The sequence below is a fragment of the Gymnogyps californianus genome, chromosome 6, assembly GCF_018139145.2.
Source record: "Gymnogyps californianus isolate 813 chromosome 6, ASM1813914v2, whole genome shotgun sequence".
Classification (NCBI taxonomy): Eukaryota; Metazoa; Chordata; class Aves; order Accipitriformes; family Cathartidae; genus Gymnogyps; species Gymnogyps californianus.
Window position 1 is genome coordinate 29,399,769 of NC_059476.1, and position 26,088 is coordinate 29,425,856.

The 26,088-nt window shown below is 37.3% G+C and overlaps 1 protein-coding gene across 2 annotated transcripts in view; it reads left to right on the forward strand.

Annotated features, from left to right (window-relative positions):
• SH2D4B (SH2 domain containing 4B) overlaps positions 1-26,088 on the forward strand; it is a 66,193-nt gene that overhangs the window by 13,673 nt on the left and 26,432 nt on the right. The window contains exons 3-8 of one of the 2 annotated variants that reach the window (XM_050899304.1): positions 868-1,015; positions 10,842-10,986; positions 19,461-19,650; positions 20,351-20,370; positions 21,138-21,141; positions 23,719-23,846. In XM_050899304.1, coding sequence (XP_050755261.1) covers positions 868-1,015; positions 10,842-10,986; positions 19,461-19,650; positions 20,351-20,370; positions 21,138-21,141; positions 23,719-23,846 — 635 coding nt within the window. Of the gene's footprint in view, positions 1-867; positions 1,016-10,841; positions 10,987-19,460; positions 19,656-20,350; positions 20,371-21,137; positions 21,142-23,696; positions 23,847-26,088 lie in introns of both variants that reach the window. The other variant, XM_050899303.1, reaches the window with a different exon arrangement.

The following is a 26,088-nucleotide window of genomic DNA, read 5'->3' on the forward strand; positions in this document are numbered from 1 at the left end:
CGTTGACCAGTTTGTAAATAAATAAAAATGAAACAATCTGGTTTTGAGATGATTAAATTAGAAATGTTTGTTGTATCACACATCTATGCCCACAATGGGGATTTGGTACATGAAATCCTTTTTGAAATTGGTTTTATTTGCATATTGCTTGTATTAATTCTTACCCCAGCAGTTCAGCAACTGATTACACAACGTGCCATGCTGGTGTTTCCAGCAGGGCCCCTTCTAGCTTTGGGAGAGATTCAAAAATGTTTTGATGCTTGATATTGTTAGGAAGTAGGCCACCTGCCTCCTGCACTTCCTTCTGTAGTGCAGCACTGAAAAGTGACAGTTTAAATATCACATTATTCTATATTATTCCTTTTCATATGAGATTCTTCTTGCTTATAGTGATTGCATATTTAAGCAGGGATTAAAAGCTTCAACCTGTGCTCTGTGTTCCTTTTACATTGTCAGTACTAATAAACAATCTAGTATAAGAATTTGGCAGACGTTTGCATTGATATTTGAGAGACAATAAATTCCTAATCATGCTTTGCTAGACTGACAGAAAAATCTATTTTTTCAGCCAGGGAAGGGAAAATATAGGGTATGACTCAAAGACGTCCAAGAAGTACTTCTCTAATTTAGAAGGTGCTATTTTAATTAGTCATTTATCAAAAATTGAAAATGTCTGCTTTCTGGATAGTTTCCTCAAATCTGATTTGTGGTAGGTCTCTTGTTAAATAGACTTTAATTCTTTCCTTGTATATTTCCATGAATTCTTATGCTAATTATTTGTTGCAACCAATGAGCAAGTATTGATCCTCAATTTAAAAAAATAATCAGTGTCTTAAATAGTTTTTGTTTTCAAATTCTTTTCTGAAGGCGACAAAAGGAGGCTGAAATTACAAAGAAATTCCGGGATGCTATGGCTCAAGAAAAAGCCAGAATAGTGGCAGAAAAATGGAAAATAGAAATAGAAGATCGGAAAGCTGCCAAATTGGAGGAGGAAAAAATTCAGGAGGAACTGAAGGTTTGCATAGAGTAATTTAGCTTTTTTAATAGTGTTTTTGTATAGATTCAAAGTTCTTGTCGCCTTCAGTGCATGTTTATTAACAAGCTTTAAAACCCAGAATTGTAACTTTTCATCCTGGAATATACAAATAGCTACATGGTGTTCACCAGACCAGCTGGGTGAGTGATGCGAAAAAATTACATATCTCATTCAAAAGTGTCAGGACAATCAAACTGGTTATTCAGCTCACACATTAACAGAATTGTTCAGTCAGCTGTGCTGAGTGAATCATACTGGGGGAAAAAAATGTACAATTGTGAAATGTCTCATTTTAAGTTAGTTTGCTTGAACATATTTTGTGTATTTTGGATGATTTGTTCACATATTTAACTTGAAAATTCTGTCACTACTTTCTTTAAGATAATGAGGAGTGGATCCTTCTCCTACTCAACTTATGGGAAAAGTCCAGCTAGCTTTGCTGGGAGAAGTTCATTTGCCTGATTTTTATTGACTTCGTTGTGAATTTTCTATGAGCTCATTTATAGTATTTTAATGTTTGTTTGAAATAATATTTTTTTCACATTCTTTTGTTGACAATAACAATTTGAAAATTCAACAGGAAAAGAAGGCCTCTGTCTACCCTTTTCATATTACTTTATAAAGATAAAAACTTGTTTGAAAATGAGAAAACAAAATATAATTGGTTTAGTGTGCAGAGAAATTATCAGTCTTCTGAGTCTGGGATGTGCACTCTGGGGCTGCACAAGATTGTTAAGGCTGGGTTTCCATGGAGAAAGCCTGTAGCAAAATACGACTCCTAGGAGATCTGCATCCAGTAACTTCCGTCTACATGCCTCTCCCCTGCTGACAGCTTGCTATGTCATTTTTCCCTTCCTAGGATGGTGATTAAAGGTGTGGAAAGTGCGGATGGACTCCCCCCTTGTCCCTCTGTGATGGGAGGAATGCTGAAAAACTCAGTGTTTAATTTATGCGGTTTGATTACAAACTAGAGTCAGCAAGTTACTTGTCATTCTATAAACTGTGGGCCTGGGATTTGAGGGTGGTTATGTAGCACAAAGCAAGGGCGGTTCTTGTAGCCTCCTCTGCACAAAGTTGCTGATTTACTTTTGCACAATTAATTTGAATTCATAGGAGAGAACAGGGCCTTTGAAATTTGATGTCAATGAGTAATGAAACTATACCTTTCAAGTGCTTTATTAATGTATGAATAATGAGCAAAGCAACTAATTAAATGCTCTTTCCTCTGCTTTCCGGAAAGCAAAGCCCTCTTGAACAAAGACCGATACAGGCCTGTTCACTTGTATCTCTGTGGTTGATTTACAGTGCACTTGATGGGGTAAATGTCCACAAGCTCACTGTTGTTATTCTGTTTCAAAGAGACTTTTTCAAAAAGCAGAGTGAGACTTTTAGTGGTCAGCAGTCATAATTTTCTATTAAGGAAAACTAGTCTTTCAGTTGTTGATACAATTTAGAAGGAATGGCACCAAATTCTGCTCATTTTCATATTGATGGAAAGGTAATGTCACGGTGATCTGTGTTCCCGCTGTTTCTCGGGAAGTGAACAGATATCCTCCATCCAACTGTGTTCCTGGTAGGAGCAAGCATTGCACTGCTGTAAGTGGGATGAGAATTTGGTTCAGTTTCTACTTTGAATTTCAAATACTAACCTTTGGCCAGGATTTCTTTAGCCCTATTCATAAAGTTGCCAACGGAAACCTTTTTTCCCCCCTATGGTTTCCTTTAAATCAAGCATTTGAAGAGAATATTTGCAAAACTTTAAATAAATAGACCAAAATTTTTAAGACAAGACCCAGCAGAAATGAACTCTTTGGCTTCAAAAATGAGTTTGGAAACAAGATATTATGCAGCAGTTGTTTTTTAAATGCCCCTTTATTGAGTGTGCTCCCAGCCTTTGCTGTATTAATACAACATAGTCGAATTACACTTCCAGCCCTGGGTCTTCAATAAGGTCAATAATTTGCAATCTGTTAGGAGGGACTTGGACTAACATAGGGTTCCACCAGCAGAGATCCAAATGCAGGATTGATCCCTGGTACTATAACACCACACCTTTGCTACTCGGAAAAGCAGCTTATCTATTACTTGGTCTTGAAAGAGCAGACCTTGTACATAGTGCTGTAGAACTACTTAAAAACAGTAAAGGCATTTCAAAGACAAGTGACTCTCACAGGCTAATATGGGGGAGTTGTTAACTTCCCTGTCCACTGGCTTATTTAAGCTCACTTGACTTTCTTTCTCTTTCCCATTTTACTCTTTTTATAACTACTCTTGTGCAGTGGAAGAAGTACGTGAAATATTTACAAGCTGAATGAGTGGAAAGGTACCTAGACAGGAAAATAGGAAAGTTATGTTTCTGGCATCTACCTCCAACTACAAGAAGTGAATAGAGCTAAGGTGTTGGGAAAAAGATGAATTAATGAATCTACTCAAGTATGACTGCAATCATTGAAATAACGAAGAAATGCACCTTTCATGAATGATTCAAGGTGTGGAATGAGATGCAGATCAGTTAGCAAGCCCACTTTAACAGGTTTAGAATATTTGATGCATTGGTAATCATCCTTGTGTGACGATGACCAGTCTGTGTTTAAAGCGTTCTCCAAACTGGGGTACGAAAAGTGCAGTCTCTGCTAATGCTTCATCCTCTTGAAGCATTTTGACTTGGGAGATTGAAACTCTGTCCTTTCTGCTGATGTGTTTAATTTCTAACCTTATTGTATCACAAACACTCCTTTTTAAAACTCTTTTATTCCTCTTGACCTATCATGGGACTTTAGGGCTGTCTGCACTAGATAAATATCTCACATATCAAAGTGAATGATGATCCCTGTTTCCTTTTCCAACACTATTAGAAAAGTATTGCTTTCCTTGGTGTTTCTTAAGCAGAAATGCCTTTAATTTATGATGCTAGAATATAAATGTTGACTGCTCTATTTTTGCAGTTTAAGGACAGCTATTCTTTTATCCACCTATTGCAAAGGACAAATAAGAGAGGCAATTACTATCATTAATCTTTTTGCTAATTCACAAAGGCTATGAGATCATAGGCATAATTTCCTACCGTTATCAGTTGCTGTCATTAAGAGTCTTGAACAATGTACAGAGCTAGGGCAAATTAAAAGTATGAGTGTCAGCCAGCCAGGGGTGGGTGGTATCCTTCAGCTACATTTAGAGATAACAGAGATATACTCTCTCAGCTCGCTCTTCATGTGGTCTATATAAAGCAAGAGAATATTAATAGTAAAGTACTATCTGTATGACAACATCAGATACCTGCCAAATTTAATAATATAAGCATCATTGACACTAAAGCTAGACTGCTTCTTAAAAATTCCTTGGGAGATGAAATGTGTGTTAATCAAAAGCTGCATATAAACTTTTATGGGCATTGTTTTTCTTCATGCATCAAAAAATATTTAGTAGGAGTTTTAATGAGAGTGGCCCTTAAGGAGAAATAATCCTTGTTCTCTTGATAGGCAGCAAGAGGGTAACAGTGCATTATAACTTCCTTCCACAATTTTTTGGTTTTTTTGGATGCAAGTTCATGACCTTTAATTCCAGTTGGGATTGTGGTGAGTGAAGTGAGCTTTTTTAAGGTGCGGATCCAAGAGTTTCTATGTCCTGGCTGTTTCCATTCTCATCAAAGACGACAGGTTTAGAATCAACCTTCAGAGAAGAACAGAATAATTAGTGCTTCAGTTCAGGAAATCTCTAATAAGGACAGTTTATGCTTAATAGAAAGAACACACTTTAGTCCTGTTGCCTTGAGTGGGCTTTCAACACATCTCTGCGTGCTTTACCATGCCCAAAAGTGCTGTGGACCTGAGTCTTCAGGCAATTGCTGCCAGGTGTAGAATTTAGGAATACAGTAAAATGTCACCATCACCACTTACAGTACTGTGGGCTTCTTATGATATAGCAGTGAGCATTCTGTCCTGATCTGAAAAAACCTCTTGTCTCCAAGTAAACATCAAGCACTTGAGGGGGCCTGTTATCTTTAAGTGCAAATAAGCTGTAAGTTCAGCTCTGTGCTTTGCTGTGCCAGGAAAATAGCAAACTCTTTCCCAAGGACAGCATATTTAGAATCCAGGAATATGACAACAGCTTCTTGCTGGAGTTTGGCACCCAGTTCTGAAAAAGCCTCAGTTGGGTTCACTCAATCGCAATTACAATAATTCAGTTATACTTCATTTTGTTCTCTTTTGTGTGACCACAGTTCAGAATTCTTTTTTTCTATGCAGTTGTCTCTTGAACAATGTTGGAAGTGAGGCAGCTGTTAGTTTCTGCTGGAAATCAGGTCTTCAGGTTTTTCTATCCTACTTGTGAGGAACTGTGATATTAATTTTAAAGAAAAAGCTTTTCCCTGGTGACATCAGTAATGATTGCACTGCTGAAGCCACTGTCTTTATTCTGGATCGCTAGTGAGAACTAGCAAAGCTCTGATATTTTCCATGGGTAAATGGGAAAATCTGAGCCACTAATGAGGATAACTTCCTTATCAGGAATTCAAGCTGTGAAGAGTCCCTAAGATCCAGAGACAAACTTTTAGTCGATTGTCACTGGATCTATGGCAAGTTACCCAAGCAGAGTCTGCTCCAGCATGTACAATAAATCTCAGATCTGTCCCAGTCAGGAATAGTCCTTAGCTTTGTTTTCTATATCATCTAAAAGAGAGTCTTTGAGAACCAGAGTGTGTTGTTACCTCCCGATGTGAGCCATGTGTGAATAGGATATCCTGGGACATATCCATGACTGAAACGTAACTTCTTCTACATAAAGCATGACTGCATTTTGTACATTTGTCTCTGTGCAAATACACACACTGAAGTGATGTAAACCCTGTGTTCCTTTTGAGACACTGGTAGTAGAGAAGAAAATAATGTCTCTGCAAACACTTTCTTTTTGGAGGCAAGTGAGAGAATTTTCTCAGAAAAAGGTTGGGAAGGAGTTGGACATATTTCTGCTGATACTCACTCACAGCTCTGTTGGAAACTGTCAGGTGGGTTTGCGGAGAACTCTGATCTCTGAATTCAGCCTGCTGTGTCAGCCTCACTGAGAGCAGGCTGTCCTGGAGCCGGGGACCCCCGGATTTCCAGATTCCCTTCTTCAGAGGGGGGAGTCCTAAGGGCTGAGATCTGAAGACAAGCTGTGCTCTCAGCTCTGTGGCAGGTAGCCTGAATGTCTGCCCTGGCTCAGGGGTGATTGCTGAGGGGTCTCAGGAGATTCACAGCAGCTGTAATGCAGAGCAGACTAGCTGCAGCTCTCAGGGCTGCCGAAGACAATTCCTGCCAGCCTGAAGCATTGAAGGAATCCCAGGCATCCTTGGCTTCGGAGAGGACTGTTGTAACAAATATGTCTTGTAGGTTTTGCCCTGAGCAGGATGGCAGTCATTCAGCTGCCCTGCATCCTGTAAGACTCCCCAGAGAGACCCCAAGAGCCATGGCAGCAAGAAGCTCAGTTTTCCATTATAAAAAAATCAACTGCTGTATTTTGGCTTTTCCTCAGTGTATTTTTTAAATCTTTCTGCAGCAAAACCTAAATGCTGACCTAATCTCCTCTCATCTGCATTGGACTGAAACATTAGAAGCTAACCATGGCTAATATTCAATATTATTTAGAGCTGGCTGTAGTAAAGCTATCAAACATTGTGAGGCACACATTTACAGTTACAAGTAACAAGTTTGTGGTAAATGCTCAACTGCTGGAGGCTAGATAAGATTATTTAGCATGTTCAAATTCTCCAGTGGAGTTAAAGCTGGAGAAGATTACTGCTGCCTATTGAATTGCCAGTGTGATTTGTTGCAGCAGGTTGGTATTTCTTGGCAATATGCAACTATGTACTGAATTGTCACCTTCCTAATTATTCTGGAAGAGCTGAAAGGGTCACAGCACACAGTACAATCTCTCTCAACTGTCAGGCAGAAGGTGATGTTTGTAGGTTATTACAGCTCTTCACTCTCAGCTCGGATGTGCAGGATTGGGTTCACGGGGAGAAGCAGATAAACTGGTTGCTGTATTCTTCCAGTGGAGTAAATGTGAAAAGTTCAATTGTTGTTCATTTTAAATACAAACATACACTTTTTACTCATACTTGACAGAAGGATCACTTTTCTTTCCTGTGTCATACTAACAAGAGTTGTTTCTCCTCACACACACCTTTAAGGAGTTGTACGATATACTTGCACATGCATCCATGCGCTAATTTGAATAAATAGAATTTAAAATTTTTCTTCCTTTAAAAAGGAAAATGGTATGAAAAAGTTTTGTGAATTCAGAATCAAGTGCCAGCATTAAGTTTTTTGTTGTTGTCTCTCCTTTGACTTAAATCTCCTTCTCACTAAAAAAAAAAAGGTAGAATTTTCTTAGTAGTCATTACTGCTTTCCATTAAGAACTCAAACTCTAGCTGAACTCTAGTTCTTGGGTTTTGTTGTTGTGTTGTTTTGTTTTAGGCACTTTCACCTTTTCACTACAAATGCTTCAACAATAGCTACATTAAAAAAAGGCAAACTTGTGACAAAACTCTTGTGTGATTCAGGGAAACTGCTGTGAGATTGATTCCCCCCCCATTAAGTTTACCTTGTGGTTTGAGATGTTGAATAGAAAACATTAAGCATTTTGATAACACAGGATTTACCCCTGTGTCTGTCCATCTTCCTGAAAAGATAGTCTAGATGTATTGGATTTCTTTAGGTAGTGAAGCTGAGTGAATAAATATTCTCCTCATAAGAATAAAGAATAGCTGATTGCATACTTTTCCCAAGAAGGGAATAGAGCCATTTACTAGAAACTGAAATATGGAATCCCTAATTCTATGGGGTATTTAAAAAGATAATTTATTTTTTAATTTATTTTTTTATTCTGAAGAAGCTGCTGGACTTTGAAATCAGTGCTTCCTAAAAGCATTGACTTTTCAAAAATAATGAACTGTCCACTCAACTAATCTTTTTAGGACTCAGGAGATAATGGGAGGATGATGTTAGAAATAATCAAAGATACTAGCATTAACATTGACTGAAGAACAATACTAGGCTTTTCTTTCTCAGAAATAGTAAGAGCAGCCTAATGTATTGTTCATCATGTGTGTTATGGAGCTATTATTCACTACACAGGTACCTCACTGTTAATACCCAATATTTCAGATCTTTTGATTTGTTGTATTACCAAGAAGACAGATCCTCTGCCGGTGTAAACTGGTGGAGCTCAGCTGTGCTAAATGGAGAAATGTTGATTTAAGTTACTTAGGGAAATGGAAAAGTGGTTGAATTCTTTCAAAGGATGGAGATTTGCATTTGTTCCGTTTTCCCACTCTGAAGATGGTGTTGCTTGTCACTGCTAAATTGCTTACTTCTTTTCAGTCTTTTTGTCATTCTTCCTTAAACATGCTGTTGTGTGATCCATGACCAGAACAACCAAACACTCCTGATTCCTTCTGCTGCTTCTGGCCCTCACTGAGCTTCTAGAGGCTGCAAACAGCAATATTGTTTGCTTTGGAAAGCTGTCTTCTGAAAAGAATTGGAGTTGTCTTCCTTTAATTCCACACGTCTGGTTAACAACAGATAACTTCTGCAGAGCTGGGGGGGGGCGGGGGGCGGGGAGGAGAGAAAAACAAAGCCTTTCCTTCCCTATGGTGGACAAAAGGTTTTTTCTGTTTCCCAGACAGACATTCCAGACACCTGTTTCACCATTGGCAAAACGTGTATGAGTCCCTCTTAGGGGCATTAAACAACAACATTGTTTGGACATTCGTATTTCTATATTCGGGTTGCTTTTGGTATTTGTGCCCTGGCAGGTGTTTAAGATAGGACAGACAACCTTCAAATGAGTACTTTTCCAATGTATTATAAAATACAAACTATTTACTGTAGGGAAGTGTTAATCAATATATACTTTTACTGAATTAATATAGCTTTTGGATAGTTCAGCCTCTTTCAGCCTATAAAGAGTCTGAATTATAATGAACATTTTTACATAGTGTGAACTTTCATGTAAGTAGCATCTTCAGACATTGAACAGGAAGAACCTACATGTGAAAAAAATAGGTATGCAAGTTACTTTTTGCAGGATTATGAGCAACATCATGAAAGCTCGGTTTTGCATCTCCTGAACCCACAGACTTAGTTTAGAGAACAACAGAAGTCAGATTTTGGCCCCATTTTTTAAATCTATCCACTCATATTTGTAGTACTTATTAAAACAGACCATGGATTGTTTTGGTCGTGCTGTGAATCGTGCTGTGATGAAAGTTTGTTTTCAAACTTAGAAAATAAGCCCTTCCACAAAGTTCACAGTGCACAAATATGATATAATAAAAAGGAAGCTAAATATGTCTGATTCCCCTTTGAGAGTAGGAGCAATCCCATCTGAACATAGTTTTCAGACTTTACATCATACCAGGTCTTAAGAAAAAAAAATTACCAGTACAAAGTCTGTAGCAAAGAAACATTTGCTCACATCTGTCAGCTCAACTGATTGATAGAATGTGTTGGTGCATTTGAGAAAATTGTTTTCCAGTTTAAAGTAATCATGCGTTTGTGTTTGGGTTTTTTTTCCTGTGCGCAACTATTGCTGGTCCTATTGCGATGAAACATTAAAATCCCACTGAAAGGGAGCAAAGTTAGGAAAATGCAAAGATCTTATGAAATCCCACTTCTGACCTTTAATAAACAAAAGTTATTTAAGGAAGACAGAAAGATCTCCCCCAAACCTCCTAATGTAAAAAGCAGAGTTTCACCAGATTTTATTCAACTGGTTATCTTTTGCTTCACCCTAGAAGTTTGATAGGATTAACATTTTGCAGCAACTCACAATCTACTTTGGGCTTCCCTTACTTATAGTTTAGGTTAGGTAACTAGGTTAGTAATTCAGGGTGATTTTATTCAGTGACTTGTAAAAAAATTCTTACCCAAAAGAGTATAGTGTTGGTTCCATTACAAAATTAAATAAAAAACTGTTTTTATTAATAATTCAAGTTATTTCAATATGAATAACACTTCATGAAGTTCAGTTTTGTTTTTTTGGGGGGGTTCAATTGAACAATGAATTATATCTGCCTCTTCGCTGCCTAAGGAAATCGGGAAAATTTATTAGAAAACAGATACGGTTTCCTATTTCTGCACTAATCAAGCTCCTGTGTTATTGATAGTATGTGGAAGGCCAGCTGTAGAGGCAATCTTTATCAGCTTTCCGTCTCCTTTAAGGTCTTCTTGGAAGGGAACCTTTTTGTATGTTACTGTTAGCTACATTTTGCAAGGTGACGTGTGTGCTGAAGGATCTGGCTTTTCTTCCAGAATGTAATGGTCCTGATATTTGGAAAACATTATTCTCTCTGTTGGTTTTGATGACACACAGTGACAGTTGCTAGACTAAGACCACCAGTAAATCAGATACTGAATTCTACAGATTCTGTAGATGATGTGTATACTGCTTGAGTGACAGTGAGATCTCCAACGGGAGTACATGTGGACTTAAAACAAGCATTGCTTATGGATTGTAGGATAGCGCAGGCTTTGGTGCCACGTGATAAAACGTGTTTTCCGTATAGATTTCAGGTCTTAGATACTTACACATTCCTTATCCCTGTGATACCTGTGCATCTCAAAACGTAGCTTCCTCAGAAATTCCTAAGAGGTAGGAAACTTCTATTATGCCTGCTGTGATAGGTGAGAAAGCCAAAGTTAGAAGAGACAGTGATTTGTCCAAGGTACCATAGCTACTCTGTGGGAGGAAGCAACTGAAGCAGTGTCCTAACTTTTGGCACATTCTTCCTCTTTAGTCACCTCTGTTTTACTTCATTTTGCCTAGAAAAGAGAAGAGGAGGAAAGACAAAAGGGTGAAGAACAAATAAGGCAGCAGGAAGAAATCCGAGCAAAAGAGTTGTATCTGAGCCTCAAGCAAGCTCAGCAGCATGGTCAACACAGCGATGATGACCAGGAGTGGGAAGAACAGTGTGAGTAAAATTACCTTCACGGGATTAATGTATTTCTAAAAGCAAATAAAAGGAGACTCGTGGAATGGAAAAAGGTGTTGCCGAAAATCTCTTCTACCTAGAGCAATGCAAAATGCTATATTATTTTGCAGGAAATTACCAGCTTGACTTCACAAACAGAAGTTACTGTGAGTTTACCAATTTCACATTTCTTTCTGAATAAGAATCCGTGTCAATGCCTTATAGAAAATTTTTTCGTGTACAGTGACTGAGATCATTAATTTTTGTCTAATGTAATTAATTAACAGTTTTGGCTTAGTAATAATAATTCTGGACACAGTTATTTTGACAGCTTGTCCTCAGCTGTCTCTGAAGAGGTAAAATCTGTCTTCATCTGTATTTTAATTACTTCCATATGGTGATGGGGTCAAGCTAAGATATCAGCACTGAAACTCACTTCATTTCAAAAGATTACAGTAAATAATACTTAAGATTGTTGCCCTGAAAAAAGTCCTTATGATGATGATGATCTCACTCTATGGAGGTGCTGTTCCTTTTTAGCCACCCTGAAATTCTTTATTAATATCATCATTGTGATTAATTTAAAAATACGTTAGTGATTTTTAAAAGCCTATAAGGAACAGAACAAATATATTACTATATATAGGTATACATATATACTGTAGGTAAGTAAAGGTCCACATTATGAGTAAATAAGAATTCATAGGTTAATGTGAATAAAAAGTACGTCCACTCCATCTGGAGTCTATTGTATAGTTGGCTTTAGAAGTACGAAATTTGTTTGCAATAGGAATTGTGCATTTTTGTTGGGGGAAGAATATTTTTTATTTCCCATATCTGTACTGATTTGATGACTCTGCAAAAAAGGGAAAGGTAATGGTTGGAAAGTTTTAGCTCATGTGGGGTTATTCTATTAATTATATAGAACACAAAGGTTAATCAACTAATACTAAAAATGGAGTTTTAGGGAGCTGATAGTCTGTGTGAAATACCTCAGGAAGCAGGAAAAAAATATTGCTGTGGTGTTATTTATTTCCTGACAGAAGTAAAAGAAATGTTTCAAAATATGCAATGAGTTTATTTTACGGTTTTAGTCATCACTTCAGGAGTTCCTGAAGACTAATTACTGAAGTCCTATTACCTGGAATTGATGTGATACTGAATCATTCTGTACAACATGAATTAAATCTATATAAGATACACTGGTGCCATTTTCCAAGCTCATAGCAGGCTATGCTCATTTTTGATCAATAAAACCTCTGTATATTACACTGTCAATGAAGAGAAGGTAATTGTTTCCTGGAGGATTATCTAAATCCAGGTGTACATGTTTATTTGGAAAGGAAAACTGTAGCTTTCTGTATTTTGGGTGTTTAAGAGCAGAATGAATTGGGGAAGAAATAGCCCTTTAGTTTTGTAGAAAATGAGGCGTCAATTAGCATCAGCTGGCAACCTAGCATAGAGGATGGTATTATGTACTTTAGCATTTCTTTGATGATAGATAAGGAAAGAAACCATGCAACCATGTTATAAAAAAAAAATTCAGCCTATCTTTACACTGAAATTGGCAATAAAACAAAACACTATAAACATTACTAAAACCAGCTATAATTTTCTTACTATTGCATTCAAGAGGTAACTGAGGTTTTAAATTGTTGCCTCAGTTTTCTCAAGGAATGCTGGTTGTACAGGGACAGATGCCAGAAATGCAATAGAGGAATTATGGGAGAAGGCAGAGAAGAAAAGAATAAGCTATGAAAGGTTTTGACCATGATTTCTGTAATGGCATTCTTGGTCTGTCAAAAGACTTTCGACTGCATCATATGCTGATGGATATATCTACCACCAGTATTTTCTTTGTGCGTAACCTTTGGCGTATTCTGTATGCTCTGAAGGAATTCTATCACCTTCAGTCTGTGTGCCTCAATACCTATAGACCTGTCTGCTTGTGGTCAAAAGGGTTACCGACTGCAGCTCACGTAATTCCAAGCTATCTAGCCTGGTCACCAGTAATAGTGCTGCCGTGGCAAAACAAAAGCTCAGCACCTTGTAGCTGGCGGCACCACAGTTGGGTTTTGCAGCCTAGTATAAATTCTGTGCTGCCAGAGTTTATGCTGTTATCAGTAATTGATTTAGCATTAAGCTAACTGCAGACTAATGACTAGAGTGTATCACATCCTTGTTTATCCTCTTACGCTTATCTCAGTGTCTCAATTTATCCCAGTTGGTTTGAAGACTTAGAACTGTGTTCCATTAGCAAATGGGTGTGACAAGATATGAAGATGCAGTGTTTAGTGCCTTATCTGAAACCAGTTCCTGGCTAGTTTGGACTATGCCATCAGACTTTGCATTGAGCGTCCTAAGGAATGTTAACATCTTCTGTTTCCTTAACTTTGCTGCAGAAGCCAGAACCTCCAGCAGTCAGGCAATAACAAATATTTGGAAGTGGGAACATAGGAAATTGCTATGGAATGAACTAGTACCTCAGGTTCATCAGATTTTTCACTTTTTATTTCAGTTCCAGATATTTTTTTTTCCTTTTTATGGTAATCCTTTCATTTTGTCTTCAAATATTCCTTTGGGACACCGAGAGGAAATTTAGTCAAGTTAGGCAAAGCTATCTACTTGTCATCTTTTCTAAGCAATAAATAAATGCATGAATGCATAAGAGAATTACAAGCAGATGTAATATTAACATCTTTTGTCTCCGCACCTGCAATGGAAACCGTATTGGCCATTAGGAACCAGGCCAGGCTCCTTTGTGTCTTACCTCCTTGAAGTCAGCCCTTCATATTCAACAGTGCTGAGGGGTCAGTACTGAAGAGGAACAGCAGTGCTAGAGCAGCTATTGTGGAGAGCAAATGTAGCAACGATATTGATGACACTACTGATTTATTTAGTAGATGGAATTTAGAATGTGATGAGGATTCATCTCTCCTCATCACATTATCCCTCAGCTGTTTATTGCCAAGGCAATAAGCAAAGTGTTGCTAATATTAGTTTCTGTTGTTCGGTTCAGTTTGCTTCTGCTGTTTGCCTGATTGTGCCAAATAACTATAAAAGCCCATAGAACCACTGTGTTAATTGAAATACATCATTTTAGTGCTTTTTAATATACTAAATGACAAATGTAGAATAACTTGAGAAATCAGTACTAAAAGGAAAAAATGATGTTGTAAGAGCAATTATACACTTTGATTTCATATAATGGATATATGTTGGGGTATTTTAGAGGACAGTTATGAGTTAATATGTGCAGCAAGTACATTGGTTAGCAAATGAGAAGATGAATAGTGGAAAAGATTGATTCAAAGAGTTCACTGTTCAAAGCTCTTATTCTTTGAAACTGAGAAGTGAGAACTAAGGCTAAGCTTGGATAGAGGAGTGTATATATTCTGATTAGTTTTGGACCTTTCTATGGGCTGTTCCATTTTGTTAGGTTTCTAGAGTATTCAATAAACAATACCCTATATCACAGTCTCTAAGTGTGACCTCTCTCTGTGAGAGCAGAAAAGGAATCTGCAAAAGATAATAGGAAAAACTGTAGCATAAATATTCATCTGATTGAATATTGCAAAAAGGCATTCTGTTAGTACACTTACAAACCCCTGCAAACTGCATCAAGCAATGAAGTGCTCAGATACCATCTGACCAGCTGTACTCATTTCCAGACAAAAATTATTCCAGTAAAAATGTGAACAGATTTGAGTGACCTGATCTATTCTTATGCCTTTCCCTAAGCACCCACTTTTGGTCTCTGTTGGAAGTAGGATACCAGGCTGACTCATTATAGCTTCTTTTATATTGTTATATTTTTATGTTCTTCTACAAACTATGTCTATGCATTTATTTTTGTATGAATTTTAAAGGAATTTATGTTCATTTGGTACTTATCTTCCACAGAAATTCAAGTGAGTGAGTTTACTGGCAGAAGCATTTGATAAAATGCTGAATTTTAAAGTAAGTAGTCCCCAGTTCAGCTCCGCATTAACTAAGCAAGTGCTCAACCTTAAGTATGTGCTCATTGAACTTCAATAGGTCTCGGAGTGTGTTGTTGAATAGGGATGGAATTATTCACATGCTTTCAGATAAGATTGCTGAACTGGAGCCATATTGCAGAGTATTTGTGGGAAGTTATTTTCCAATTAGGAAATGGAAAAACACCGTGTGATTTGTATGTGCACTCAGAAAATTTGAAGATTGAATTTTATCTATTAAGTAGTCATTTTGAATTGCTCATAAACACGCTTCCAAGGATTATTAACAAGGGTAAAGCTGAAACAAAATAATTTAAAAACGAGGATGCATATTCATGGCACATGGGGTTTTTTCTGCTTTCACATAGCTCTGACTGTAACTCATAGCTCTTCAAAAGCACAAAATAGATTATATGAAACGGAGAGTTCTAGTCTTTCACAAATGATGTGATAACGTTCAGCTGCAGCACAGCATGAATTAATCCTCATCTGTATCAAAAGATTTGGTATTAGAACTTTGCCAGGACTGCTAATAGGGATTTCCCAACCCTAAGTGAAAATATAAAAGGCAATCTTGTATTTTCACTCAAAAGACAACTTAGGTTAGCATAGAGGAATAATAGATTCTTGTAAACTGTTCAACGTTAACAAGGCAAACTCAGATTAAGACCTATAGGATCATAAGAGCTATTGCATACACAAGCTTTGTGGTTTCTTCTTTGTTGTTAGAATATGTTCATACTGCAGGTCATGTAGACGTGTCCAGTCTGGCTTTAAACTATTTATTTCTAGTAATGGTAACCATATAATCATGACAGCACAGACCTCAGTCTGGATATTTTTACGAGTTTTCCAGGAGGGTTTGATAACCCATTTTTGGCCTGCTCTACTGCAGCTACAATCATATTGGCACTTAACCTGTATCAACAGCTCAGCCATTTCTACACAAGTTCCCATGCCATCAGGGCAGAAGTGTGCTTAATTTTACGAGCACTGAAGGAGGATGTAACTGTTGTTGGTATCACCAGCACCTGAAGAGAAAACTAGTAGTGGAGATGGACTTAGCGGAACTGGCTGAACTGTAGATTTCCTGTGAGCTTGACAAATCAATCCAATTCCTCATTTCCCAGTCTTGTCAGTCCTGACATTATTCCATAATATAAAAGGAAGATGAAGAAAATGTAAATTATTATTTGTAGTAATTCTTGATGCTAGATATGTGGACCTATGGTGATGATGCAGAGATTTTAAGGACAGAAGACATCATTCAGATATCTAGTCTCACTACTGAAAATACTATTGAATTTAATGCTTTGCACAGGGGTCATGTCAGAAGTACATTTACTGTAAAAGGACAGCCAGTCAAGAAGAGTAATCTGTTCCTACTTAAGATAGCACTAGAAGTCCTGACTACTTTTGCTTTCTTATTGTGAGAAAGGCTATGAAGTGTCCTGAAATACAACAGGTAATGCAGAATTTGTGGCTTCTTCGATCTTAGAGTATTTGTGCTACACTTGATCCAGTTATAAAGTTCTTATTTCTAGTGAGTTGGTTCAGAGTCCAAGAGAGAAATATGAATATTCATTAAATTCTATTGTAAGAAAAACCTGCTACAGAAATATGTCCAGATTTACCTTCAGACTTTGAGTGACTTTCTCAAGATATACAAATTTGTGTGAGGTATCAGTAAGGGAGAACAGTTCATGTGACACATTTCATCTTGTCTGGAATGTAATGGAAAACTTTTTGTAGATTCCTGACCGCAACGGCTGGATGAATCTTTATCCACAATACTGTTTCCAGTCACCAAAACCAGTTATTGATGCCAGTGACTTTGATTATTTACCCCATACCTTGACCAGTCAGAGAGTTTTAAAAGAAACTTGGGATAACATAGCAACACAGATCCACAGTAGGAGCTGTACTAGACAATTCCTAAAGATAGAGGAATGTGAGGAAAGAGAGAGAGGTTTCTGGGAAAAACTGTAAGGAATGGAATATGGAGAAAATCAGGATTCCAGTAATGAAAAAAAAAAAAAGGATTAAGAGACCCTATGCGTCCCTATGGTCAATGATACAATTCTTCAGATACCTCAGTTGGGAAATTTCCATAAAAATTCTTCATAACGTGAAAGAGATGCCTATATATGTATATATAAAAAATCTATGTGCATGCATTTAGATATCTATGGCATGCAGCCTTTCCTATCCCGACGTATATACAGACACATATACACTTGTATGGTGTCCTGGTTTTGGCTGGGATAGAGTTAATTTTCTTCTTAGTAGCTGGTACTACTAGGACATATACATAGGGTATATACATATATATAAACACATATACATATATGTGGATGGATAGGGAAGGCAGCGTGTCACACATCCTTTCAAAAAGTTTTCTGAATATTACTATTTGACAGTTGCAAACTATGCTACATCTCTCCGTTGTTTTGTGTTAAGAAATATTAAAATTTGATACAGGTTGGGAAAATGTGGTCTGAGTCACTGGCTTCTGATGGTATAGATTTATTAGCTAGGAAAAATACAGTAGGAATGTCTGTTGAAAACAGTATCTATTGCTGAGGAAAGTGGGGCATGAAGATACCTTGCCTTTTTCGTTACCAGGTAGCCTGTACATCAGTAGAAAAGAATCCCAGAAAGCTCCAGGCAGTCTGCCCTTGATATGTGTACTGTCATTGTGACAAACAATGACTGGTTTCTAAATGTCTTACCAAGCTGCATCGCACTCATCTTCCTTGCTGCCTCTCGTGTTGTTGCAAACACAAAGTCCACATTTAAAGCAGCCGTTACTGACTGGCCTTACAAAGGATAAGTCACAGAAATTTTGTGACTAATATACTTGACCCATTGAAGTAGTATATTTAGATGACATTATCTACCCTTAAAAATCACTTGTAAGATAGTGAAACCTGTTACTCATATTTTCTGTGCTATACAGTTGTTTGTTACTGTGTTTCGCTAAAACTGCAGGGTATGTAGTTAAATGAAACTGAAATCCTGCCAGTTGTATACATATGAAGCATCTGTGACTTGTTTATTATGCTATCTTGATGAGCTTTTAGTCCTGTATATCTTTCTACCTATGATAATATTATATAACTCTAAACTTAAAGGTCTTTTCTCTTTCCCTCATTTGCCCAGACGGTTTTATTTTGTTTCATTTTGCTTTGAGTGCTTTTATTTCTTGATTCCATTAAATCTTTTCATAATTTGGACAAATCCATTTATACTTCTGCTTGCTTTAAATCAGGAGTGTAAACCAGAGGCATGCAAACAGCCTAATGAAATGCAGCTGTCTGGTATTATATCATGCATTCCTAGTCACAGGTACGATCACAGTAGAGTAAGAAATAGTGTGTGCACTTTATGAATTGGGTATGATCTAAGCCAAGATAGTCATGGCAGGATTGATAATTGCTACTGGAGGCAATAGCTTGCTGCTTTAATATTTGCTTCACTGGATGTTAAAGGTTTGTTTTGCACTGGAATAATTTGCCTGCCTGAAGTTATTTGTGTGTCAAAAAAATCATCAAAATGGGGCTTGAGGCACCAGAAAAGAGCTGATAGATGACAAATATTTGCAGTACAATTCTTGGTGCATTTAAGTTATACCATTTTGAAGACAGGATTGTTAGTACATTAGTTTTGAAATGAAGAAGTTTTAGTGAAAGATGCCTGATCTGCAATGGCCAGAGCAGCAGTCTCATTTCAGGTTATGGAAATATATAACTCCCTGGTCAGTGCTATGGATAAGTGTGTATTAAATCTTCCAGTACAGATTCTGGTTCTTTATATGCAAGACTCGGAGACTCAAGTGTGAGACAACCCCATCCATAGCATCAGCATGCCGTTTCCAATGGCTATTAATTTCTCCATTGTTACTGAAACCATTTTTAGACTGCAGTTTTCAAGATGGAGACTTCTGTGACTTCAAGTACTGTAACAAAGAAAGCATCTGCCTTTCAGAAAGAAAGCAACATTAACAACAAAAAGTGTGACCTACATGTTAGTTTTTGTAATTGTACGTTTTGAGAGTAGCTCCTGCAGTTCTAGTTCAGTGCATAGTTGCAAAGAATTCTGTTAAACACAGGCTTAATTTTAAGCAGTAGTTAACATTCTCTCTTGAAACATAAAACTTGGTGCTCTGCCAGTGGAAAAGACGTCCTGAAGCAGAATTTCTCTTATTACAGCCAAAGCAAGTGTCAGATGTAATCACAGTATGTAGAGTTATTGCCAGTGATCAGTTCATTGATAGCTCAAGTCTGGCATGCTTCATCTAGTGGTAGGCCTGTATTTCAAGCATCAGGGAAGTCATCCAGTTAGCCATCTCTTTGATACTGCATTGTTATTTATAAGTTCTGAAAATCAGGTCATATAAGGAATAAAGGTAGTAAGTTGTTGTATAAGGAAAGGGGTGAATGGCTGTTTGTATTTCTAAAGTCTCTTCTCCCCATCCTTCCCATTCATTCTACCCAGTGCGCCGCTCCAAAGCTGCAGATGAGGAAAGGAGCCACAAAGCACGCAGGGCCCGGGATGAATACCGACGACAGTCCTTGCGTGCCATCCAGAAGGGAAGAGTGGCTGGCCTGAGTAATTTGTTCCAGGGGACGAGCCTGAATAACGATCAGGAGATAAAACTGAACAACAATAGTGCAAATCCTTTGCTGTCTCTCTCTGCAGCATCCAGGTTGGTTTGTACAGGACTGACTTTGAAATAGTTTTCCGTTCAATTGCTCCCTCTCCAATCCCCACCATTTCAACAAGCTCTTCTTCAGTTGCTGGAAATTCTCAGAGTCTTGCTCTTTCACTACAATTAGAAAAAGAATTTTTAAAGAAAAATGAAAACAGATTGAATGTGAACTAAATGCCATTTATTTTTCAGACAGATTTCTTAGAGTTCACACAGAGAGAGATGGGTCCTTCCAAAGTCAGTATTAGATTAGTATGCAAGGCTGTGATATGGAGAAGCCAAATGGACAAATTCTTAGGCAAGTCTTAAGCCTCAAGCCTAAAACTGCCTGCTACTTAACAGCTCTTTGAAACATTTTACAGAGAGTTGTCATACTCCTAAGTTTCAGGGGTTAAGTTTTTTTTCAGGCAAAATCAAGTATCTTTGGTGTTTATTAATCTTTCATCTGACTATTTAGGGAGCACCAGGAATTGCAAAAGAGGAAAAGAATCCAAACTGGCAGATGGATGCTAGAAAGTTGACTAGTCACTCTACTCTTTTCCTGGTTATTTCTTATACCATTAATTTGGCTTCATGTGGTGACAAAGGCAATGTGAACACTGGCAGGACGGTAGCATTAAATGCTAAAAAAAAAAAAAAAAAAAAAAAAATCACAACCACCAATATCCAGGCTCAGAAAGGAAAGAGTTGCATTACGTTGTTTTTCTTTACTAGTCAGTGTAGCACCAGAGAGAATCAGTCCCTCATTGTTTGGAAATGTATTCTGCTTTGACAAGTTCTTTGCTCTACTGCCTTGAAACACAGAAACTCTCTGGTAACAGCCAAAACTCCCAGTTTGAGGAGGAATCAGAATTTCACTTTCAGAGAGAGCAGGATCTTTAAAGTTACAATCAAATCAACTTGTCAAAGTGTCGTGTTTTGAGCCCAGCCAGCAACTAAGCACCACGCAGCTGCTCGCTCACTCCTCTCCCCTCCCGGTGGCATGGGGAGGAGAATCGGGGAAAAAAGTAAAACTCGTGGGTTGAGATAAGAACAGTTTAATAACTAAAGTAAAATAAAATATAATGCTAACAATAATAATAAAGAAATATAATAATAATAATAATTGTAATGAAAAGGAATATTAAAAAAAAAAAGAGAGAGAAATAAAGCCCAAGAAAAGACAAGTGATGCACAATGCCATTGCTCACCACCCACTGACTGATGCCTGAGCAGCGATCCGCTCCTCCCAGCCAACTGCCCCCCATTTATATATCGGGCATGATGTTCTATGGTATGGAATACCCCTTTGGCTAGTTGGGGTCAGTTGTCCTGGCCATGCTCCCTCCCAGCTTCTTGCACACCTGCTTGCTGGCAGAGCATGGGAAACTGAGAAATCCTTAACTTAGGATAAGCGCTACTTAGCAACAACTAAAACATCAGAGTGTTAGCAACATTATTCTCACACTAAATCCAAACCACAGCACTGTACCAGCTACTAAGAAGAGAATTAACTCTATCCCAGCTGAAACAGGACACAAAGGAATTCTCTCATTATTTTTCCAAACTAGTTAAAGTCTTCTTCAAATTGAAGTAATAAAAACACTAGTAAAAGAGGCAGATTTTGAAAAAGACAGTCCATAATTTTGCCCTGAAGTTCTGAGCCTCTGAGGTGAAGGTTATTTACTGCAGAATTTGGTGGTGTTAGATGTGATCCTTTTCAAAAAGGGCCTGAAAAAAAGCTGAAAAATATTCTGATCATTATCCAGCTCATATTCAATACTATTTATCTGTTTCTAAGCTATACTATAAAAAAACTATCCTAAGCTATACTACAAAAAACAGGCAGTATTTATTTTTGTTATCTCTTAAGGCTCCTCTTTGTCTGTCTAGGACTTGATTGTGAAGGTATCAAGAAAAATAAAAGTTGATCTAAACACGTGCTTTAATAGTGAATATACATAAGTGTATATAATTCAGCTTCTCACACCGAACACTGGTATGGTAAAGCAGGAGCAGATGTGTATCTAAAATTTTACTTTGCCAGTGACCTGGGAGGTCAGGGAAGAGATGCACAGTCTGTTGTTATTTACCACTAGTGTGAGACAGATTTTTTTGCCTCAAGGGAATGTGGGTGCAGTGTTATGTCTCTGAGTTTTTCAGCATGAAGCATAGCTCCTGTAGTTTTTACCTTGCCTTGCCTTTTCTTTTAAAAGTCACATGAAAATAGTATTCTTTTATTTTTACTTGAGATCTCTCTTTCTTATAGTTTCTATATAGTTTAGAAAGCTTCTATTCGATTTTTTTCCTACTGTCTTTCTTATTTTGCTGAGTGTTCTCTTCCTGAGGAAACTCTTTGGCCCGCTTATTCACTTTTATCCTTTTGCCTACTGTGGTTTGTTTTTTTTTTTACTTTTGTGGTTGTATTTCTTTCCTCCTGCCCCTACTGGACAAGCTTGACCACAGTAGCTGTATAGAAACTGAGACAGTAATTTTGAGATTTGGCCGAGGGCAGAAAAAATTATGGATTTGACAAATTTTTCAAAACTAAACTGAATTAGAGAGAAATCAGTTAAGAAATGAGAATGGATTGTAGGGCCCTGGAATTTAAAGGGTTTCTTGTTTCTCTATAGAAAATATTCAAAAATAGAAATAAGAAACACGTATGTAGTTTGGGGTTTTTAAACTGTGTCTATAACTGAATTCTCACTTTCTCCTTTCACTCATGGTTGTATCTTCAAATTTTATGATGGTCTGATTGGTCAGATCTACTCACACGTGTTTGTGTAACTTAGCAATAACTATTACATTCACTGCAGGCTTCATCACTTGATATCAACAGAATCAATCACTAGTTTTAGTAATAGTAAGACAAGCTGAAAGGAGGACTCAGTTGCATATATCATCAAGCAGACAGCATCTATCTTTTTGCTTTTATTCCTTTCTAAAGAGCACCTTGCTGACATGAATTGCAGAACCTTGATTGGTTTTGAGGGTTCTTGATTATCTCGCAAATTAATTTAACGCTGTTTGGTGACTTCTGAGCTGACAATCTAATTTTAGTAATAGTTCTCCCTTACATTGTCTAGAAATATACAACATTAACTGACAGCTCCATGGCAGGTGGAGTAGGAAAGCTAGAAGTATGTAGCCCTCTACTGTACTGGGCACTGTGAAATGTATGTCTCACCAAATGAAAGTGAAATTATAGTACAAGTAGACATACCCACACTAGCCTTCGTCCTATTTATCTGAAGAAGAACAGTGATGAAGATTTGGTAATTTGTGCTAACGCTCTGAGCACCCAGAAACCCATGGGATTTCAAACTATACAGAAATCCATTGTAAAACCTCCCTTTTACTACTGTTCTCAGGGTAAAAGAGATTGTATGCTTAATTGGAATGCAGTCATACTTTCGTTTGATATAATATACCTTAGTCCTTATTTGGGCCAGCTGGGTGGATTTTCATGTATTTTACCTGATTTGCCTCCTACTAGCTAAAATAATCTAAAATGCAATAGAAACAGTAAGGGAGGCTGGCAAGTAGAGAATGCAAAGGGAACATAAGAGTTTAAACAAAACGTTCCCTCCAGCATGCTCCATGGTTTGGATACACAACCTATTATAGCTGATTCTGATTTAGAATTTCTTTCTAGTAAAAAGGAGTATACTCTAAGCAAAAAAGTAAACTTTTCTTGTCAATATGAACATTTGAATAAAAATGAGGTGGAAAAGGAAAGCTGACTGAAGTGTCCATTGCATCTTTTGTGATAAATTGTTTTTCAATTTAAGTTCTGTGCTTAAGAAAATGTTTAAGGTTCCATTGCAAATGTAAAATCAAAATATTCTGGTTTCCATTAAAACTCAAAATAATTTTAACAAATTTAAAAAAGGTTAAAATTGTTCAGTGAGCTATGCTGAACAGCAGTTATACTGGCCATTTTGTAGCTGTATGTTTTGTGAATATATAAAAAAGAGATTAGTATTTATATTGTCCCTTGCTTTCATACACTGCTAATTCTCTGTATGACTCTCTTCTGTAATTACTGGCCTTTCAATGCAGTAACATCTGGGAGCGTCCTTCTAGACCCTTTTCCCGAGATGTCGTCATTCGCTGGTTCAAAGAAGAGCAGATCCCTCGACGTGCTGGGTTTGAGAGGAACACCAACAGGATTGCTCGATGGTTTCATGGTAATACACTGATCCTTCATTTCTTATATAATAGAGCTGTAAGCATACACTCAGGAAATCAATCTTGCCAGCTTTCATCACAAAAAGGAACGTCTACTGACACTGTGAAACCTAGTGCCTCTTAAAACAAGATTTTTGCATCATTCCTATTATTAGCATATGATTTTCCTGTTCTCTTTTTTCTGATTAAGTAGACTAATTTGGGACTCATATCACCAAAGTTTTTCTCAGGAATATTTTGGCCAATATATACTTGCTGTAAAACAGCAAGCCAAGCAGGAGGAATGAGACCAAGATAGGGTGAGGAGGACTCCAAAATAAATTGGCAAATACCATAGTGATATGGTATGTGGATGACTGACATTCAAGTTTGTGCATTACCTGATTTGCAAGAAGGACTTGAACTCATGTCTGTTTAATCCCTGTTGTACTTTCTAAACCGGGGTAGCATTTTTTCTTTCTCGCTTTCTTTTGCAAACAAAAATTATTGGAAGATCTTGGTTTTTCTCAGAAAGACTTGGGAGCGTATGATTTTAGGCAGTTTTCATGAAATGGGAAAAACAATTTCTGTACAGATCCATAATTTGCTGTCATATCTGCTGGACTTCCTAGCATCTCAGAGGCTTTTGCTCTGTATAGCATTTGCTATGCAGCTGAATCTTTGATATCAAATTCACAGGTAAGACATCTTATTTTCATAGGTATTAACAATGATCTTTATATTTGTTATACCTAAACGTGAAAAAAAGAATTCTGGCTTAATAGCTGACATAATTGAGGGACTGGAAAGACATTAACGTTAAATCTCAGTATTTTTTCATTGCTGCTTTTGGTGAGTCTGATAGTTCTTTGTTCAAAGCACTAATCTGACCCTGATCCTATTTTCATGATTCTCTAAGCATAAGATGAAGATGTGTGGGCGTTCTAAACTGAACTAGGCAAGGAAGATTTCTGAACAAGTTTAGTGTTTCATATATTTCAGATTTCTTTTTATGATACACAAATCCTTATGCGTTAAAAGACATCAGCAAGCTGCTGTTTTCATTGGCTTAATTAGTCAAAGACACTGAAGTCAGTCATGAATAGCTTGTAACGGCTACATACTTCCATTTCTTATGAACAGTGATGCAGGTTTCTTTCTGAGAGACAAACTGATTAAAATTTCATCTGTGGACATTTTTCGAAAGTATTTTCAACCATGATCTTTCTGTGTGGTCCAATGGTAAATGTTTTCCCTGCTTGTGGGAAGTTCACACCCATATAAATTACACATGAGTAGTTATGAACATAATTCATGCCTTAACTTAAGAAGGCATCTGGGCTTGAGCTAATACCTGTGCAGTCTTTCTAGTAACTTCCGTGGCTTTTGGATTAGTCTGTTAATCACTGCAAGAATTGAGGAATTCATGATGTTTCTTTAATTTCTCAGATCATACCATTCATATCTTAAGAAACCGTGACTATCCAATGACATTTATAAAAGTGAACAAAGTACCTCGTTTGTCCTCCTCCCACTCAAGGAGCCTGACAAAGATAATTAAGATAGATTCCCAGCACAAAGCTCAGTGGTTTTCTTTGCAGAGATCCACACGAATGCTGCTTTGGTACATATTTGCTGGGTTAGCTGGTTTAGCTTCTGCAACTCTGGTCAGATTCATCGTAATCCTTAGTGAACAACTCAGCTGCCTTGTAACTCTTCTGGAGCGGTGGAAGCTAAACATCAGGTTGTTACAGATGCAGTAGTCAATGTTTTGTAGTGTTATGTGGTGTCTATGTTACATTTTGTAATGTAGACAAACTTTGAGGAAAAAAACAAAAAAACCAGAGCAAAATATTAGAAACTATTGACATACTTTAACTTCTTTTTTTCCAGAAAAAACCCTTCTCTTCATTGAACTGGCCCCCAGTTTGGGGGTGCAGGGAGATGAGGAGGGGAAGGCAACGAAAAAGCTTTTGATCCAGTCAAAAATCTTTTTTCTATTCTTTATTTACTTGTTATTAAAATAAAGATTGTGACTTGTATTGTATAGTCCTATTTAGGATCATCTGTGTGTTGTTGTTTTGTATTGTATTCAGGGAACCAGGACACATATATATATATATATATGTTTTTTGTGTATGAACAAAAATACAGCAGAATGTATCTGACTTGTGTAAGAAATTGGCAATACAAATGAAAGCCATTCTGCAAAGCCCAGAATTATGGCTGACCCCTTGAGCCAATGGGGCAATAATATAGTCA